At 63.0% G+C, this 18,385-nt stretch overlaps 7 protein-coding genes across 7 annotated transcripts in view; 3 read left to right on the forward strand and 4 right to left on the reverse strand.

Annotated features, from left to right (window-relative positions):
- PAN0_002d1170 (cyclopropane fatty acid synthase domain-containing protein) overlaps window positions 1-753 on the reverse strand; it is a gene marked incomplete at both ends in the record, with an annotated part of 3,871 nt that extends 3,118 nt beyond the window's left edge. The window contains 2 exons of the mRNA XM_014803337.1: window positions 45-536; window positions 730-753. Of these exons, the coding sequence (XP_014658823.1) occupies window positions 45-536; window positions 730-753 (516 nt within the window). The remainder of the gene's footprint in view (window positions 1-44; window positions 537-729) is intronic.
- Window positions 754-1,168: 415 nt separating this feature from the next.
- PAN0_002c1171 (2-hydroxyacid dehydrogenase) lies at window positions 1,169-2,260 on the forward strand (the record flags this gene model as incomplete). The annotated part of the gene is made up of 2 exons (XM_014803338.1): window positions 1,169-1,258; window positions 1,358-2,260. 2 exons carry the CDS (start codon window positions 1,169-1,171, stop codon window positions 2,258-2,260), a joined length of 993 nt encoding a protein of 330 aa, XP_014658824.1.
- A 161-nt stretch (window positions 2,261-2,421) lies between these two features.
- Window positions 2,422-4,974, reverse strand: PAN0_002d1172 (uncharacterized protein; the record flags this gene model as incomplete). Its single annotated transcript, XM_014803339.1, has 1 exon — window positions 2,422-4,974. The coding sequence occupies one exon, from the start codon at window positions 4,972-4,974 to the stop codon at window positions 2,422-2,424; it is 2,553 nt and encodes an 850-aa protein (XP_014658825.1).
- A 451-nt stretch (window positions 4,975-5,425) lies between these two features.
- On the forward strand, window positions 5,426-7,156 carry PAN0_002c1173 (uncharacterized protein; the record flags this gene model as incomplete). Its single annotated transcript, XM_014803340.1, has 1 exon — window positions 5,426-7,156. One exon carries the CDS (start codon window positions 5,426-5,428, stop codon window positions 7,154-7,156), a length of 1,731 nt encoding a protein of 576 aa, XP_014658826.1.
- Window positions 7,157-7,216: 60 nt separating this feature from the next.
- Window positions 7,217-14,122, reverse strand: PAN0_002d1174 (uncharacterized protein; the record flags this gene model as incomplete). Its single annotated transcript, XM_014803341.1, has 3 exons — window positions 7,217-13,865; window positions 13,937-14,034; window positions 14,090-14,122. The coding sequence occupies 3 exons, from the start codon at window positions 14,120-14,122 to the stop codon at window positions 7,217-7,219; spliced, it is 6,780 nt and encodes a 2,259-aa protein (XP_014658827.1).
- Window positions 14,123-14,299: 177 nt separating this feature from the next.
- PAN0_002c1175 (uncharacterized protein) lies at window positions 14,300-15,307 on the forward strand (the record flags this gene model as incomplete). The annotated part of the gene is made up of 1 exon (XM_014803342.1): window positions 14,300-15,307. One exon carries the CDS (start codon window positions 14,300-14,302, stop codon window positions 15,305-15,307), a length of 1,008 nt encoding a protein of 335 aa, XP_014658828.1.
- Window positions 15,308-15,450: 143 nt separating this feature from the next.
- On the reverse strand, window positions 15,451-17,574 carry PAN0_002d1176 (uncharacterized protein; the record flags this gene model as incomplete). The annotated part of the gene is made up of 1 exon (XM_014803343.1): window positions 15,451-17,574. One exon carries the CDS (start codon window positions 17,572-17,574, stop codon window positions 15,451-15,453), a length of 2,124 nt encoding a protein of 707 aa, XP_014658829.1.
- Window positions 17,575-18,385: the final 811 nt, after the last annotated feature.

The following is an 18,385-nucleotide window of genomic DNA, read 5'->3' on the forward strand; positions in this document are numbered from 1 at the left end:
GGAGAGCCGATGCGGATCACACCGACGTCGCTCTACTTGGCCACAATCTTCTCAGAGGCAACGGCGTGCGGGATTGCGGAAACAGAGAGCGGCTCGACGAGCGAGGCGAGCGGCCGAGCGCAGTACAGTAGCGCCGGTGCCAAGTCAAGCGAGGGAGCGAGGAAAGCATTCAGGAAGAAATCGCGGTGACCGTGCAGACCCGCACCGCGCGGACGGGCGCGCAGAGTCTGGCGCAAAGTGGCCGAGGCAGAAGGGCGACCGACGAGCAGAAAATGACAGCGATCACAGACCAACACCTGCACTGTGCTCCCGTGCCCAGCGCCAGAGTGCCGAAAGGATGACAGCGCGGGTGAGCCAAAGCCGAGGTGCAGCTGCAACGAAAGCGCAGAGCCTTGCAGCAGCAGCAGCCTCGCAGCAGCGGAGGCAGCCGCAACCCTGCGTGCTGTGCGTGCTGTAGCTGCGCCCAATGAGAGGGCACAGACAGTGAAAAATAAGCATCGACGAAAGTTGCCGCACACGCCAACGCTGCCAACACGCTGCGAGAAGAACACTCAAACGCGCGGCGAGTGAGCAACGCGAGCAACACCTCCGTGCGGGCGCGGATCGATAGGGCCTCCTCCTCGAATCAACCTTACTTTCCGAAATCGGCGTCGTAAATTCACCATCTCCCGATTTAAGCTCAAAACATGCACTCGCGCGAAAAGATTACGCCGACTCGAGACGGAGGACCGGAGGAGCGGTCCGGAGTGGCATGGGCGGAGGTGCGAAAAAGGCTCCTCCTCGGCGAAATAGTTGGCCATCGGCTCCCCCGCGGGTGGAGAAGCTCTCCACGTCTGAGGCCCTGGTCAAAGCGCCAACTCTACCGGCACACAAAGGCGGGCAGCTAGCTGCTGCTGCTGCCGTTGGCGAAAGGACGCAAGCTCCACGGCCGTACCGACGTCGTGTGCCTGAACCCATCTGCCCCACCCTGCACACCGAGTGAGAGGGGCGTGTGTGGCGTGTGTGCACTGATGCCCCACGTTCATCTGTCGCCCATCCAACGCATTTGCTCGGCTCAGCTCTCGGAGCTTCTTCGCTGAATATAAGCAGTCCACGTAGATCCTCGAATCTCATCTTTCCTCAACCACCTACATCTTTGCTCCTCCAAGTCGTCTCTTCTGTCGCCATCATGTCCAAGCCCCAGGTCCTTGTTTGTGGCACCATCGTCCACGCTCACGACGAGCTCAAGAACGACCTTGGCTCCGTCGCCGAGATCCTCGTAAGTGCCGCCATGGCTTGCTCGGAGCACCTTCTCGCTTTGTGCGCGCGCTGACCTTTAGATCCTCTCGTTCTCTCTCTACCTCGTTGCGGCGTGCAGCACCTCGACACTCCCTCGCGTGCCGAGTTTGTCAAGGCGACCGCGGACGGCGGCAAGTACGCCAACATCGTTGCCATCTACCGCCACAACGACTCTGCGGACAAGATCGGCGTGTTTGACGCCGAGCTCATCAACGCCCTGCCTGCTTCGCTCAAGTTCATCTGCCACAACGGTGCCGGGTACGACCAGATCGATGTGCACGCTGCCAAGGCGCGCGGCATCCTTGTCTCGCACACCCCTGCTGCGGTCGACGATGCGACGGCCGATACGGCCATGTTCCTGGTGCTCTCCAGCTTGCGTCAGTACTACCGTGCCGAGGTGAACGCCCGCAGTGGCAAGTGGAAGTCGGGTCTCAAGCCCGCGCACGACCCGGAGAACAAGGTGCTCGGCATCATCGGTATGGGCGGTATCGGCTCGGCGCTCGCCAAGCGTGCCGCCGCGTTCGACATGAAGATCATCTACTACAACCGTAACCCCAACCCGAACGCCGACGCCTCGTACACCTACGTCAAGTCGCAACAAGAGCTCCTCGCCCAGGCCGATGTCGTCTCGCTCAACCTGCCTCTCAACAAGGAGACCGAAAAGAGCTTCGGCAAGACGCAGTTCGACCAGATGAAGGACGGTGCCGTCCTCGTCAACACTGCGCGTGGTGGCGTTGTCGACGAGGAGGCCCTCATTGACGCCCTCAACTCTGGAAAGCTCTCGAGCGCAGGTCTCGACGTCTACCCCGCCGAACCCAAGATCGACGAGCGCCTCGTCAAGATGGACAACTGCATCCTCCTCCCGCACATGGGCACCGAGACCGTCGAGACGCAGAAGAAGATGGAGGTCCAGGTGTTCGGATCCATCAAGACCGCCCTGCAGTCCGGAAAGCCGTCGTTCATCGTCAAGGAGCACAAGTAGAATCTCTCTCCTCACCCCCAAAAATTTCTTCCGCCTCGCTCCTGAATCTTGCATACGTATACATGGTCACCAATCGTCTCAATCTGCCTGGCCGCGCTGCTCTTTAGTGTGAAACGCGATCAACACGATGAGATTGCAAATTGCTAGGTGTGCAAGGCAGTCTAGTTTTCCTTGTTCTCGCAGCTCGTATGCGAAGCGGGTGCCGTTCGGGCCGATCCGACAAACACTGCCGACGTGCGTGGCTTGAATCCGAACCCACCGCTGGCTGGCGTCCGCGCCGTGGCCGTGGGTCTGCCCGACGCCGGAGCAGCGATTTTGGACGCCGTCACCACCTTCGACGAGGCAAGAGGAGTGCGCAGCGCGTCCGCCTCGGTAGCGTTTGCGGCTCGCTCCACTAGGGCTTCTGCTCTCGCCGACGTCCGCACTCTCGAAGCCTCGACAGCTGCAGGTCGAACACTCCTCGGCGTGGTCAGTAGCGATGACCTCGCCGCCACAGCAGGAGCGGCCGTGCCGATGCGGCTCATACTCGCGCGCGGAACCAGCGTCCTTGCCCTCGCGCCCGGAGCTGCGGGCGTCGCATCGCCGGATGCATCCAGGCCTTGCGGCTGCGATGCGCTCTTCCGCATGCCACCCAGCGGCGTTGCCTCGGCCTGTACACTGCGCGCCGATGCCCTTGCTGAGGGTGTGATGAGCGATGCGGACCGGATCTGCCCCACGCGCGGCGCTGGCGTCTTGGCCTCCTCCGCCTGCACCGGCACTAGCGACACGCGCCCGGTCAGCGAGGCCCGAGGTCGCGGAATCGATCCCACGATGCTCGGAGCTGCGGCCGCACGTGGGGTAGCTCCGGTCAACGACGCGCGCGGTTTGACGATGCGTGCTGGGGCGGTTGGTGTCTTGAGCGAAGGCGAGTTGGACGCGACCCTCGCCACGGGGGCTGGGCGCGAGCGACCAGGGGTGGTGGCGACGAGCGAGGGCACAGGCGGAAGCGGCTGCGGCACGGGCACACCCGCAGCTGCCGCGAGCGACTCCCTGCGACGTGCGGGCCCGGAGACGGGCGGGCGCGAGCTGGTGAATGTGCTCTTGCGTCGGCTGCGCATGGGCGTCTTTGCATCGCTGCCCGGCTCATCCGCACTGCCGCCCAGCATCGATGCTCGCGTCGACGTGGTCGAGCGGGCGGGCGAGCTGAGAGAGACCACGGAAGAGGTGCTCCCAGATCGGACCAAGCGCCCCTCACCGTTCGTGGCAGGCTTGATCGCCACCGCCGACGAGCGCGGCTTGGCGAGGCGCGAAGCAGCTACTGGTGTAGTGAGCGAAGCGCGGGGCGCCGCTCGTGCGGCTGGCACGGCAGGGGCTGCCCTGCTCGCCGTAGCTGGAGCAGGAGTTCGTCCGACCAAGCGACTGGGCGTCTTATCTGCCAAGGTCGAGACGCGAGTCTGTTGCGCCTTGCGCGCCGCCTCGGCGGCCCACCTCTGCACATCGCGCGCCTCGCGCTCGTAGTCCTCGTTTTCATCATCGTCATCATCTTCCTCGTCATCCTTGCTAGCACGTGCACCCCCTCGCACCTTGGCCGGCACTTGCTGCTTCTCGCCTCGAGCGGGGGAGCGCGACTGAGAGATGGAGAACGAGTTGTTGCCAAACAGCAAAGACGCCTCTCCGCTCTCGTCCATAAGGTTGCCCAGCACGAGACTCGAGTTGCCCATGAAGGAACCGGTGAGGTTGAGCTCGATCGTGTCGTCGCCTGCGGCGTTCTTCACCACGCGGCCCACGCCGAGGTTGCGCAACCCCAGCGAATTGGAATCCGTCTGCGAGGCTGTGCGCGGCTTGAACTCGGCCGCCGCGTCTTCCGGGACGGCGCTGAAGCGAGGCTTTGCCCGCAGCGCACCGAGCTTAGCGGGCGAGCTTCTGTGCCTGGGCCCAGGAGCGGCTGTGGATGCGGATCGGATGCGTGCTTTGGCGCGGGAGACATCGAAGCTGTCGTCGATGGTGACGTCTGCGGCTGTGTTGGCAGCAGCAGCGAGGAAACTGGCGTCCTGGTTGAAGAGGAGCTCCTGCGTGCCGGTGGTGTCAAGGACGAGGCTGAGGTCCGAGAGCTTGGCGCTCGGGCTGGACGGAGCTGCGAGCCACGACCGCCCAGCATGCTGGCCCGAGGCAGAAGACGTAGGCGCAGGAGACAAAGGCGTCGATGCTTTCTTGTCCTCGTTCGTGGTCAGATGCCCGGGGCCAGGCGAGGAAGATCGAATGACGATGGGACAACGTAGTGGCGATCGGGAAGCCGCCGAGTCGGTCGAGTCGACCTTGGACGGAGAGCTGGATGCGCCAAACAGTCCGGACCCACTCTTGGATGGCGAGGTGAGCAGGTGGTTGGATGCCTTGCGCGGCGACTTGGTCGGCGAGCTGACAGGCGGTGGCATCTTGATCGAGTCAAACATGGCTGCGAGTGCGGCTTTTTCGGGTGACATCGGCTTGGTTGCAGCTGCATCGTTGGTCAGGTTGACAGCCTTACGAGCTGGCGATAGCAGCAGCGTGTCGGTAGCGCTGGATCCAGCAGTCGGCTGATCCGATCTTTCGCTGGGCTGTTGGATGGAAACGTCGGCCAGCGAGCTCGGGTCGGAAGGACCAACGAGCACTGCCTGAATGGAAGCGTCTGGACTGGTCGGGAGTGGCACGGCCATCGGCTCGACCGACATCGCAAGGTCCGAGGTCGAGGATGCCATTGTCCTTGAGTGTAAAGGAACGAGATAGTTGATGCTGAGATGGAGGAAGAGCGAGCAAGCAAGGGTGCCAAATGCAAGGCTGCGGTCCAGAGGCGTGCATCTGGCGGGCTCGAAAAACACCCGAGGCCAGTCCAACACTGCAGCTGCAGCAGCGTAAGAGCGAGGCAGGGCGCGAATCAACTCTACCCGCGAGCGTCTCCACGTGATTTTTGCAAGAGCCTGGCCCGATGGGTTTTTGGCCACCCGATGCGACCCTGCCGTGCAGAAGTGGAGGTCTGTCAGCCGAAAAAGTGCGGAGAAATGCGCAGCTCTGCAGACCCTGGCTGAGCCACACGCCTAGCCATGCATCCTTCCACGCTCAGCCTGCCCGCCTTGCCAACGGCTCACCATATCGGACCTTAACTTCTTTCGAACACATCAACATCACCACCATGACCACATAGCAGCAAACATGTGCGGACGATTTGCAAACGCGCAGCCCATTCCGCAATACCGCGCCGCCGTGCGCGAACAGCTCCCTGACCGACGCGATCCTACACCCGCCCCGGACGCCGACGACTACACTCCTTCCCACAATGTCGCGCCGCAAACCAGATGTCCTGTAGTACGTAGGGAGCTCTCTTGGGAGCGCGAGCGTCGTCTGCGCAAAACGACCAATCCGACGCCGCAAGATCGCCAGTTCCAGATGATCATCCAGACCATGAAGTGGGGCCTCATCCCGCGCTTCCACAAGACGCCCCCGAGCTACGGCGAGGCGTACAAGACGATCAATGCACGCGACGATACCATCCTCTCGCCTCAGCGCTCCATGTGGCATTCTCTGTTGCCAGCTCAGCGCTGCGTCGTCTTTGTTCAGGGCTTCTTCGAATGGCAGAAACGCGGCGCCGAGGGAGACAAGGTCGAGCGCATTCCACACTTTGTAGGCATGACCGAGCCTGGTCTTGGGCGTGCCGACAAGCTCGGTCACGAAAAGCGCCTCATGCCTCTCGCTGGTCTTTGGGAACGAGTCCGATTCGAGGGCGAAGATAAGCCGCTCTACACGTTCACCATCGTGACGACGGCGAGCAACGACCAGCTGGGCTTCTTGCACGACCGCATGCCGGTCATCCTACCCACGAAAGAGGCGATCGCGACGTGGCTCGGCTTGGGTGCGGAATCCAAGTCCGATGCGCAGGTCAAAGACGGGATGAATGTGGACGACTCTTGGAGCACGGAGGTAGCCAAGCTGTTGCGGCCATTGCAGGGAGAGCTGGAGTGCTACAAGGTGCCCAAGGAGGTTGGCAAAGTCGGCAATAGCGACCCGAGCTTTCTTCTGCCTGTCGAGGAGAGGAAGGATGGATTGAAGGCGTTTTTCGCAAAGCAAAAGCAGGCAAAGCCTGACTCTCACTCGGCGGATCCGGACGCAGAGAAGGCGGAATCGTCAAAACGCACAACTGGTAACGATGTGACCTCCTCAGGCAAGACTGAAGAGTCGGACACGGTTTCGCAAGATACGGTGGCGATCATGGCGACAGAGCAAGCGGAGGAAGAAGCGGCACTCGTCGAGGCGGCTGCTCGAGCGGAACAGGAAGAGGCTGACCGCAAGCTAGCCGAACAGATGCAGCGCGACTTGGAGCACGACTCGAGCTCGCACGAATCTGTCGTCGATGCAGGCGAGTCCTCGCGTGCCAGCTCTCGGGCCACTTCCGTCGTTGTCGTAGACGACGATGACTCGGTCGAGGCAGACGAGGTTGGCGATGGCTTTGGTGTTCCCGAACACGGATCCCGCGAAGACTCGTCGGATCGAGCGAGCAAGCGCCCGCGCGTGGAGCCTTCATCGCGCTTTTCGCCTGATCCGTACAACCCACCCGTCTCGCCACCACGACCACGCGGAGGATACAGCCGCAAGCTATCGCCTGCAAGTGGAGGCGGCATCCACGTCACACCCCCACGCAGGAAGAAGGGATCACGTCCGCACGAGCCTTTCCCACAAGCTCCACCACACACCTGGTCTTCACCCAAGAAAGAGCATGGGAGGGGAGATATTGGCGATATGCTCAAACAACAGGCTGCGAAACAGCCGCGCTCTCCATCCAAAGCGAATGAAGCTAGCAGTGGCGGGGCGAGGAGAAAGGATGCGGCCAAAGGCGCCGATATCAGAGCATTCTTCTCACCCACTAAGCCGACTTCTCCATCCAAGTAGTCACAGCCTGTATCGTCACATTCTGGCAAGACAATTGATCCGAATCCAGCTTCATTGCTCTTAGCCTTGCTGGCCACCTTGGGTGCTGCCTGGGCCTGGTTTGCGCACGGCGACGGGGGCGCCTGCGGCGCGCGGTTTCTTGGCGCCGCCCTGCTGCGCGTCTGGCTGTGCGGTGGCGAGGCCCTGTGCGGAGAGCTTGCGTTTGGCGCCGGCCTGGGCGGCGCCGCCGCGTGCGATGCGTGTGCCGCCCCGGCCTGCCGACGCCGCGCCGCGGATCGAGGCGACGGTCGTGGGCGTCCCGGCGGCCGGGCCAGTGGGGATGGGCCGCGCGACGGGGCGCGCTGTAGCGGTGCCTGCCGCGCCACCGCGCGCAGCGCCACGGCCAGCCTGTGCACCGCCGCGTCCAAACACGCCCGGCTTGGTCGGTAGCGTCGACGCCGAAGCAGGACCCGTAGGCGGTGCTGCGCCGCCCGCGGGGGTCGCCGGCTCCTCGCCCTTGAGCGCGGCGATCTCGGCGGTGAGCTTGGCGATGCGGTTGTCCTTCTGCTTGATGAGCAGCGTGTTGCGCAGGTTCGCCTCGTTCTTGCCCGCCTCGAAGCGCGCCTTGACGCTGGCGTCGTGCTGCGTCTTGAGCTCGGCCTCGCGCGCCGAGACGGCGGCGGCGATCGCTTCCTGCACCGCCGCCTCCCGCTCGTCCTCCAGCACCTTGAGTCGCTCCTGCACCGCTGCCTCCACATCCCCGCCTGTGGTGTTGGCGCCGACACTAGACGAAGCGGCGTACTTGGCTTCGAGCGACGCCTGCAGCTGACGCAGCTCTTCGGCGTGTGCAGCCTTTAGGTGCTCCACGGCCTCGCCTTGGGCACTCGCCGCCAGCTGCGCTTCCAGCTCGTGGATGCGCGTCTCGGCCGCTTGCAGTTGCAGCTCGAGCTCCGCCACGCGCGCGCGCAGAGCCGCCACGTCGGCGTCACCGCCACTGCCACCAGCATCGCCGGTGCTGCCAGCCAGCCGCTCCTGCACGGCCTTCTCGATGGCCTCGAGGTTGTTCTCGGCGAACTCCTTCTTGAGCTCCGCAATCGCCTCGTCGCGCTGCTGCACCTCGGCCTGTGCGGCACGCATCTTCTTGAGGAAGTCGCGGCCGTTCTGCAGATGCTTGTCGCGCACCGAGGCGATCTGCTCCTTCTCCGCCTCGAGCTGCGCCTTGACCTCGTCAAACTGCCGCTGCGCCTCGGCCACCGCAGCCTCGATTGCCGCCTGCTGGCTCGCGGGAGCCACCGCCGCAGCAGCCTCGGCGTCTGCAGCGGCTGCATCGGGCGCAGTCTCGAAGGGAACCGCCTGAGCCGCGTCCGATGCATCGGTGGCCTCGGCGGCCGGAGCAGCAGCGGCAGCCGGCGCCTGCGACTGCGCCTCTTGGAGCTGCTGCTTGAGCGCATCCCTTTCGATCGTGAGCTGCACCACGTTGGCTTCGTGCATCGCAATGGCTTCTTTGAACCTGACCGCATCCTGGTCCTTCTCCTTCTGCAGCGCAGCCATCTTCTCCTGCGCGTCGGCGACCGACTTGCGTTCCTGCGCGATGCGCGCACGCACCTGCTCGCGCAGCTTGTCAAAGTTCGACTTGGCCGTCGCCAGCTCTGCCTTGACCGCCTCGGTCGCCGCCTCGTTCTCCTGCAGCTTGGCCTGCGTCTCGTCGATCTTCTGCTGCGCCTCGGCACGCTGCTGCTCCACCTTTTGCATCTCTTCGCTGATGCCGTGCGTCTGGAGCAGCGACTGCGATCGCGTCTGCCAGCGCTTGCTGTCCTCGCGCAGCACCTTGACCTCGGCCTGCGACGCCTCGAGCTCGATCTGTGCCGTGCGCAGCTGCGCCCGCACGGGCTCGAGATCGGACGTGGCGCTGCGCAGCTCGGCCTCCAGCTGTGCGGCGCGAGCTTCGGCACGAGAAGCCGTCTCCTGCAGCGTGCTGTGGCTCTCGCGCAGCTCGTTGAGCTGGTTGATTTTGTCGAGCAGCTCGGCGTGCTGCGTGGCGCTCGCCGTCGACGAGGCGCCCTTGGCGCGCTCGGCATCGAGCTCGATGCGCGTCTCGGCGAGCGTCTTGTTGACGTGCTCGAGCGTCTTTTGCAGACGCGACGTTTCCTGCTTGGTCATCTCCATCTGCATTCCGACAAGATCCTTGTCGCGCTGCAGACGCTGCACGAGCTCCTGCAGCTCTTCGACACGTCGCTTCATGAGCGAGTGCGCCAGCTCGGTGCCGGAAACACTGGTGTCTTCCTTCTTGACAGCGACAGCCTGAGCTGCTTCACTCTCGGACGAAGGTGCGCTTGCGGTTTCACCCTCGACAGGAGCCGTAGCTGCCTCACTTGTGGTCGCGCCCTCGGCAGCGTCCGACGTGGTTGCAGCGGCTTCCTCGGCTGCGGCGGGTGCAGCTTCTCCGGCAGGCTGTGTTGCTTGAGCCATCGAGCTCAACTCCATATCGACGTCGAAGGTGGGCAGGGGAGCAGCCGCGGCCTCGCGGATCTGGCTCGCCTGTGCGTTGATCGTTTCGAGATGCGTGTGCAGGATCTGGTTCTGCGCAGTGAGGTCGTCCATCCTGCGCTGTAAGTCAGCCTTTTCGCGCTCGAGTGCCTGGCGCACAGCATCCCAGCTCGCCTTCTCCCGACCCCACTCGGCCTCGGCCAGATCCTTGGAACTGCGCAGCGAGCCCACCTCTTGGCGTGCCTTGTTGAGCTGCTCGCGTGCCTCGGCGAGTTCGGTAGTGACGTTGTCGACGTTGCGAGAGACGGTCTCGAGCTTCTGCTGCGCCTCCTTGGCCACCTGCAGATGCTTGCGGATCTCGCCCTTGACGTCCTCTTGTTCGGCGCGCGCACGCTCCTCGACGCTGCCGAGCTCGGTGATGGCATCTTCGAGCGACTTCTTCTCGGCCTGGAACGCGGCTCGCTCGGTCTCGAGCTGCTTCTGCACCTCGTGCAGCTGCGTCTGTGCTTCGGAGAGCTGGGAGGATGTGCCCGCGACTTGCTGCTGCAGCGTCTGGATTTCGGTGACCTTGGCGGCTATCTCGGATGTCGAGCTACCCTTGAGCTGCTCGTGTTCGCTGCGCAGCGAGGTGAGCGCGGCGTCCTTCTCGGCGACAGCCGCCGCCGCCTGTTCGACCTCGAGCTTGCTCTTGCGCACCTCGACCTGGGCAGCGGCTCGGCCCGCCTTGAGGTCGGCGAGCTCGATCTCAAGCTGCTCTTCCCTCGACAGCTCGACGTCCGGCTGGGCGCGGAATGCGACAGGGTCGCGTGAGAGCTGGTCGCGGCGCTCGTACACGGCGAGCTTCTCCTTGGTGGCCTCGAGCTGGCGGGTGATGTCCTCGACGCGGAGCTGCGTATGATCTGCGCTGGTTCGCGCGATGGCCAGCGCCTCCCTCGCATTGCTGAGCTCGGTGCTGGACAGATCGATGCGGCTCTGGAGGTCTTTGGTCTCGATCTCGCGACGCAGGCTGAGCTGGCGGTACAGGTCCTGCTCGGCAGCAAGACGGCTGCGCAGATCCTCGTTGGTCTCGTCGAGCCTCTTGACGTCCTGCTTCAGGCGGGAGGTCGAGTCGCGCCCGCGTTGCTCCAACTCGGCCTGCATTGCTTGCGTCGTTTGAACGAGCTGCTGGAGGTTGTTGCGCTCCGCTTGGATGGAGCGGCTTTCCTCCAGGAGCTTGGCCTCGGCGGCCTTCCAAAGGTCCTTCTCAGCCTGCAGAGTCGAGACTTGCGAGCGGAGATGCTCGAGGCTGGACCGCGCTTGAATCAGCTGTTCCTCCAGCGTCTGCACGGCAACATCTTTGCTCGCAAGGCTTTGCTGGAGCTGAGCAGCGCGCTTCGTGATCTCCTCCAAGTCCGACTTGGCCAGCTCGTACGTCCTCTGCAGGTTGGCAAACTTGTCTTCGGCCGCTTGGCGCAAGGCGCCTTCGCGCGCCGAAGAGACCGTGGTCTTGCCAATCTCGGCTTGCAGCGATTGGACCTCTTTGCGGTAGCGAGCGATTTCGGCATCGGTGTCGGACTTGAGGCGGTCGTGTCGAGCTCGCAAGGCCTCGTACTCGGCGAGGGCGAGGCCCGAGCCAGCGACGGGAGCGGCACTCGCGACGCCCGCCGAGCCCTTGTCGTCGGCGGCGTTGTTTGCAGCGCTGCGACCGCCAGTGGCGCAGAGCTGTCGGAAAAGGTCGCGTTCCTTGCTGACCTCTTCCACCCTGAACTGCTCCTGGCGGACCTCGTCTTCCAGTCGGACGATGAGGTCGCGAGCCTCGTTGACGGCTTCGTCCTGGTCCTCGGCGAGTCGCGCTTTGTAGTTTTTCTCCTCTTCCTCCATCTTTGCGCCCAGCTGGCGCGTGACTTGCAGCAGGCGGGCGTTCTGACTGCAAAGCTCGGTGAGCGAGGCAAAGGTGACGAGCTCGTTGGTGATGACAGTCTGGGTATCGGACTCGGGCAAGCTTTCGGGCAGAGGAGCGATCGAGTCGAGCTCAGCCAAGAGGCTGCCGTCGTCCTCGAGGCGCGCAGCAGCCTGCGGGTCGTCACGCAAGATGATGGCCTTGGTCAGTTCGCGCACCTGGCGACCAAAGTCGGCGAGCTGCTGCGACATGAAGCCGTTTTCACGCGTGATGCGCTCCAGGTCGAGACGCAGACGTTTGGCCTCGGCTTGGACTGTGTCGCGCTCCTGGGAAGCCGACGCGACCTGCGCCACCATCTCTTCAAGATCGGCCGCAAGACGTTCGGTCTCCTCGCGCTGCGCCTGCAGTTCCGGAGCCCGCTCTTGGAGCTCGTCCATGACCTGTGCGAGCACAGCCGTGAGGCGGTTGGTCTCGAGCTTCTCGCGACGGAGCTCTTCGTGCGTCTTGGCGAGCTCCATGTAGATCTGGCTGAAGGACTTGCCGGACTTGCGGATGCGGTTGGCGATCTCGGCGGTGGGCGAGATGCCGAAGCTGTTGTTGAAGGAGGCAGCGGTGCCCATGAGCGCAGAGCGACGCGGCGTGGATGCGGTGCTGCGCGCATCAAAGTCAAGGCCGGCATCGCTGGCTCCGTCGAAGGTCTGGTCGAGCAGGTTCTCGCCGTTTTCGCGCTGCTGGCCGATGCCGACACCTTCTGCGAGACGGTCGAGGGCCTCCGACAGCTCGCGGTTCTCCTTCTCGAGAGCCTCGCGCAGTTGGGCCTCGTTCTGGGTCTCTGCCCAGGCGGCCTCTTCTCGGGCGCGGCACTGCTCGAGGACGTCTTCCCATTGCTCTTCGAGCTCCTTGATGCGCTCGGCTGCGTGTTCGGCCCGCCTTTCGAGCAGCTTGACGAGTTGGCTCTGGTTGCTGACCTCGGTGCGGAAGGAGTCCTCCTGCGACGCGAGGCGACTTTGAAGCTCGGCGAGCTTCTCGGACGCCTCGGTAAGCTTGCTGCTGGTTTCAGTGTAGGCGGTCTGAAGCGAATCCACCTTGGAGCGGGCCAGAGTTGCTTCTTGACGGGCGGCATCCAGATCGGCCTGAACGCGGGTGAGCTCAGCGCGCTTGGTGGCACGGAAGGCGGCGGAGGCATCGTTGAGTTGAGCGAGCTGGTCGTGAGCCCAGTCGCTGTTCTTCTTTGTAAGCTGGATCTCTTGCTCTAGACTTTGCAGCTTGAATGTAGCGATGTTCTCCTGGCTGCGGGACTCTTGGACGGCGGTTGAAAGGCGCGAGATCTCCTGGCGCGCATCGCGGTTGCGGGTGAGGAGGGCATCGATCTCTTCGGCCTTGCGGGTGCTCTCTTCGCGCTCGCGCTGGAGACTGGCGAGAAGGTCGCGCTTTTCCTGCTCGACCTGGTCAAGTCTGCCGCGTACTTCGGCGGCGTGTCGGACGCCGGACTCGGTGGAGCTCTTGAGGGTGGTGAGTTGCGCGGTGACGCCGACGAGCTCTGCAGAGAGGCGGTCTCGTTCGCTGGCGACGAGCTCTTTGGCGCGTCGTTCGTTCTCGAGATCGGTCTTGAGTGCTGCGGACTGAGCCTGCGCTGCGGTGAGCTCGGTGGCCAGCTCGGCACTGCGCTCTTTTGCGGCGGTGCTCTCGCGCTTCTCGTTGTCGACTTCGGTCTGGACGGAGCCGAGTCGACTCTGAAGGCTGTTGATCTCGGTCTGCAAGCTGGTTGTGAGGTTGGTGGACTCGGTGCCTGCTTTACGAACGGTGTCCAGCTCCTGTTCGAGCTCGGTATTGCGGTCGCGGAGGGACGAGAGTGTCGCTTCCGTCTGCTGACGCGCCTGCTCGAGTGTTGTGAGCTGCTGCTTCATGCCAAAAGCCTGAAGAGCGACATCGTAGAGATGGAGCACGAGCTCGGCGTCGGGAGACTGCAGGCGTTCGAGCGTGACAGCTGGTCGGGATTCTGCGTTGCTGAGCGAGGTGAGTGCCAGGGTGAGTTGATCAGCGGACACCTGGGGCGGGAGGTGGACCTGCAGTGTGGCTGTTGCGTCTGCGGCTTGGTCCTTGCTAGCCTCTGCGGCCGCAGTCAGGTCTGGCATGGCAACATCCGTAGGTTGCTCTTCGGCAGCCTTTTGTGCATCGGCCGCTTCGGCTGCGGCAAGGGTAAGCCGCTGTATCTCCTGTGCATCGGGCACAGGATTAGGGTCGGCCATGCGCGGCGTGGAGCCGTCTATGGGCAGTGTGTACTCTTGGACGGTGGGTGTACTGGTCGAAGCGGAATGAGCGTGCGCGTAGACCGGTGGAAAAGGAAGCCGCTTAGGCGTGGTGCTGCCGGAAAAAGTGATCGGTAGGCAGCAATGATGTAAAGAGTGTACGGGTGAAAGCGAGCGGTGATGGACGTGGTGATGGAGATGGCGATGGAGCGGACCGTGACAAAGTGGAGCTGGGCGGAGCGCCGAGCGGTGGATGGAAGACTGTGCGCTTTGAGTCGGCGATTCTGTGGCAGTTGAGCGGCTGGCTTCACGTGATGTGCAGAGGCATTTTTGAGACACTGTTAAAGTGCGGATCTCGGACGGTCGGACCATGCGCGAAGAGCTGAATTCCAGCGCATTCAAGGGTCTCTGCCACGACGCAGCGTTGCCGCCTTCATTTGCTCTGCTTGACATCCTCCTCCTCATCTCCCAGCAAGCAGCCTCGGCGCTTCCGACTTATCGATACGCGCCTCTTCATACCTCTCGGACATCCCGCCGACGTGATCCACGATGGGAGCTTCCGAATCGCGGCTTCGCGTCGACGACTCGGACGATGCGCCCAAGCAAGGCTACCACGTCGTGCGCGTTGCAGCCGGTTCGCCCGCACACCTTGCTGGCATCGAGCCGTTCTTTGACTTTTGCGTGGGCATCGACGGTGTTGCGCTCGATCCGACCAAGGATGTCGACGGTGCTGGCGATACCACTGGCCTCGGCGCATGGAAATCGCTCGAAGAGCGTGAGGGCACCCAAGTCGTCCTCAACGTGTGGAACTCGAAGCGACAACAGCTTCGTCAGGTGCCCCTGGTTCCATCGCGGCAATGGTCCTCGCAACCGTCGACGAGCAGTATCAATGGGACCAGTTCCGAAGCCACATCACAGCCCTCGTTGCTAGGACTCTCGTTGCGGCTTTGTAATCCGTCGCAGGCGCTTTCGCACGTCTGGCACATTTTGGAGATCCTCGAAGGCTCACCCGCCGAATCGGCAGGTTTGGTGCCATTTGGCGACTTTGTCATCGGCTGGCCAGGTGGAGTGCTTCAGGCAGAAGGCGACTTTTACGAGCTGGTGGAAGCACATACCGATCGTGCATTGCGGCTGTACGTCTACAATTCCGACTACGACCATACGCGCGAAGTGATCATCGTCCCCAACCGCGAATGGGGCGGTGAAGGCCTCCTCGGTTGCGGCGTAGGATACGGCCTCCTCCACCGCATCCCCAAACCACAAGACCTACCCCAAGTCCCGCCAGAGTTGGAAGGCCGTGATGCAGTACCTGAGGACCAGCTCCAAACACCACGAATCGGTGGACCGCCATCCGCTTTTGCTACGCCGTCAAATAGCAGGCTGGAAGAAGACGAATTCAGCACCCCACTCGCAAACCCATCCTCGAGATACACTTCGTCCTATTCGGGTCGCCCAGATCCAGAATTCGCAGAGCAGGACGAAGACGACTACGAAGCAAACACCAGCGGCGTCACCGTCAGCATGCGTCACGACGAAGAAGACGAAGAAGACCTCTAGCTCGTCCACCGCCGCAGCTTTTAATGAAAAGTCGATGATGTTTTTGCTCACCCATCTGAGCAACAAAGAAAAGAGATGTGATTGATTCGACCGAACGCACTATACAAGCCTATGGGCTACACTACTACAGCCGCGCTAGCAACTCAATCACGGCGAGTGAGCGGCTTGCGCAGAGCCGCAAAGAAGGGCGGCGTGTCCAGGCCGAGTCGGCGCTGCACCTCGTCGGCCCACATGGTGAAGAGGCCGATCTTGTGCTCGAGCTGCTCAATCTGGATCTTGTGCGTCTTGTCGCGCCTCTGCGCCTCGTCCGTCAGCTCGTGGCACATGTCCCGCATCACGTCGACGCGCTCCGACAGCTGACGCATCTTGTGCTTGTGCTCCTCCAGCTCCGACTGGCTCTTTGCCAGCTGCTCCGTCAGCTCGTGCACCCGTGAGTCCGGCGCACTCGCAGTCGCGCTCTTGTTTACAGGAACAGGCGAGGCTACGGCCGTTGGGATGGTAGGCACAGTCTGCGTGTCCAACTTGGGCTGTCGCTGTTGGGCAGGGTGTACGGGCGGTGCAGACTGCGGGAACATGAGCTCGGCGAGGAACTCAATGTCATCGGCCGACTGGACATTCGTCTCCTTGCCGGTCTCCGCCCGGGCCGCCCGAAGCTTCTCGAACAAGGCGCTGTTGGGACGTGCCTTGACTGCCTTGGCGTCCAGCTTCTCTTTAGCCGACTTCTCTGTTGCAGGAGACGTGAGGCCGGCGAAGCTGTCGTCCCAGCTCGCCATAAAGATGTCCTCCAGATCGCGATACTGGTTCGAGATCGGATAAGCGTACACATCCGAGCTGTCCAGCTGCATTCTGGAGGGGTTTGCGCCAACTTGCTCCTTCGCTTGATCCCCGTTCATCTCAGTATGGATGATCGCGCGGTCAGGCTCATCGCGCATGCGGCCATCCGTGGCGATGTACAGATCCGAGACGGGCAGAAGGTGATCCTCGGTTTCTGCGGCGCTGTCGAGCTCTTGCTTGTGCTCCTGCGAGCACTTGAGGTCGCGCTCGCGCATCGCTCGATCCACGTCGCCGATCCACTCTTCGCGTAGCTCGCCGGTCTCCTCGGTCTCGGCAGACGAAGCGTGATCTTTGGCCACAACCGTGCGCGCAGGCTCATCTACAGCCGTTGAGTCGGCGGCAGCGGCCGCACGCCCAGCTACTCTCTGCCACTTGAGCTTGGCGCTGCGCTGGACCGGTGCGTCTTCTGCGGCGTGCACTTCGTGCGAAGTGGCAGTTGAAGACATCGAGCCCTCGGATGACTGGAAGGCGTTACGGTCGCTGGACGTCTGTGAGACATCGTCGTGGCGAGACATACGACCAGGCTGCCAGGTATCAAAGCTTGCAGCTTCGGCGCTTCGACGTCCTGTGCGTGAGCCAAAGAGGAAGCCGGAACGCTCGAAATCGAAAATATCGCCCCAGATTTCGGCCAGGCCGCCGTTGGAGGAAGAATCGGCAACGGAAGCCTCTTTGGCGTCTTGCTCGCGGATCCAGTTTCGGCGCTGTGCTACGGCTTTGCTTGCCTCCTGCAGCTCGCGCTCGATCTGTCGTCCAATGTCCTTGCCCGCCTGGCCATCGCGAAGGGACGCAGCGACGATGTTCTGGACGCGACCGGCGGCCAGCGCATTGATCCTGGCAAAGTCGAGGGCTACACGGCGCCAAGCGCGGGCGTCGCGGTACGCGAGGCTCTTGGCAGCCTGAAGGCGATTCATGGTGCGTCGGTTGCGGACAAGGAGGTAGACGGCGGCGCTGGATGCGGCGCCGAAGAGGACAAAGGTGAAGGTGGTTTTGCCTTTGGTGAGGTCTGACTCTTCCTGCGGCTGTTGCAGCTGCAGCAAAGGACGAGGGGGTCTAGTCGAAGGTTGCACGGGTACGGGTGCAGGCTTGATCTGAGCGGACTCAGAAGACGGAGGCGCGAACCAGGAGGTTACGCCGGGCAGGGACAGCTTTGTGAACGCGCTGTGAGACGGCAGACTTGCGTCGCAGAGGTAAGAGGAGACGGACTCGAGGCGCGAGTTGAGCGAGGAGGAGATGTCTGAGACCGTGGATCGAATGTATTTGTCGGCCTCGGTCCAAGTGCGACTGGAACGCCTGTTATCGGCGTCTGAGCTCTGTGCAGCCTCGGTGAAGGTGTGAAGGGGACGTCGGTCACGCGTCGTGGAGGAGGCGGGTTCGGGATCGACAGGGGACGAGGAGGAGTGGGAGGAAAAGAAGTAGCAGTAGCTCGAGAGCATGGGCCGTTTTGGAACGGGGCTTCGGCGGGGTGCTAGGCGTAGTAGAAGGACAGTGAACGATGTAGGCAAGAACCGAGATGGTGGTGCGGGAGAGAGCAGTGCCAAGTAGGATCGTCGCCGGTGGTCAGCCTCAGACGAGTGCGCGGGGACGTCTGCTCGCGCTGCGAGCGTGCTTGCACGAAGGGGGGATATCAAGCCGAGCGCGCCACAGGCTCAGGCAAGCTTCAGGCCATCGTGGACAGGGTCTCGGCAGGAATGAAATGTGCGCGGATCAGGAGCCTATCAGTTAGCTCAGCGCTGGGCGTATCCGCGCGCGCACCTCGTTGAGGGCAAGGTGATTGCGATTGACGGGCACGCGAGTCGCGCGACCTTGGCTAGCATTGCGCGCAAGAGCTTCAGAGCGGGGATGCTTTGCCCAGCGCACGGCTCAGGGGAGAGCTGCCGAGCTGGCGGATGGCTGAGCCAAGCGGCACTCTGGTGGTCACACCTTGAAGCACGGACGCTGCAGAGGTGCATGACAGCCCAGTGGACCCTGGCCCGCCCGCCGGAGGCTCAGCGCCAGAGAGCGGGTTGCCTGAGCCAGCAGGGCGAGCTGCTGCAGCCTTTGAATGATGCGCGCAACTCAGCAGCCCGTGGACCCTGAAGATAGCGTCCACGGTCGAGCCATCTTTTCCTTTTTGGCGCGCGCGCAGATGCTCGCTTTTTCCCCCTCGATGAAACGGAGATGTAACAGCATTAAATCTGAGAATTGCCCGCACACGATTCACGCTCCTTTTTCGCCGGAACCTGCGTCCTCGGCTGGCGAGCACGG

Source organism: Moesziomyces antarcticus (genome assembly GCF_000747765.1).
Source record: "Moesziomyces antarcticus DNA, scaffold: scaffold_v10002, strain JCM 10317, whole genome shotgun sequence".
Taxonomy (NCBI): domain Eukaryota; kingdom Fungi; phylum Basidiomycota; class Ustilaginomycetes; order Ustilaginales; family Ustilaginaceae; genus Moesziomyces; species Moesziomyces antarcticus.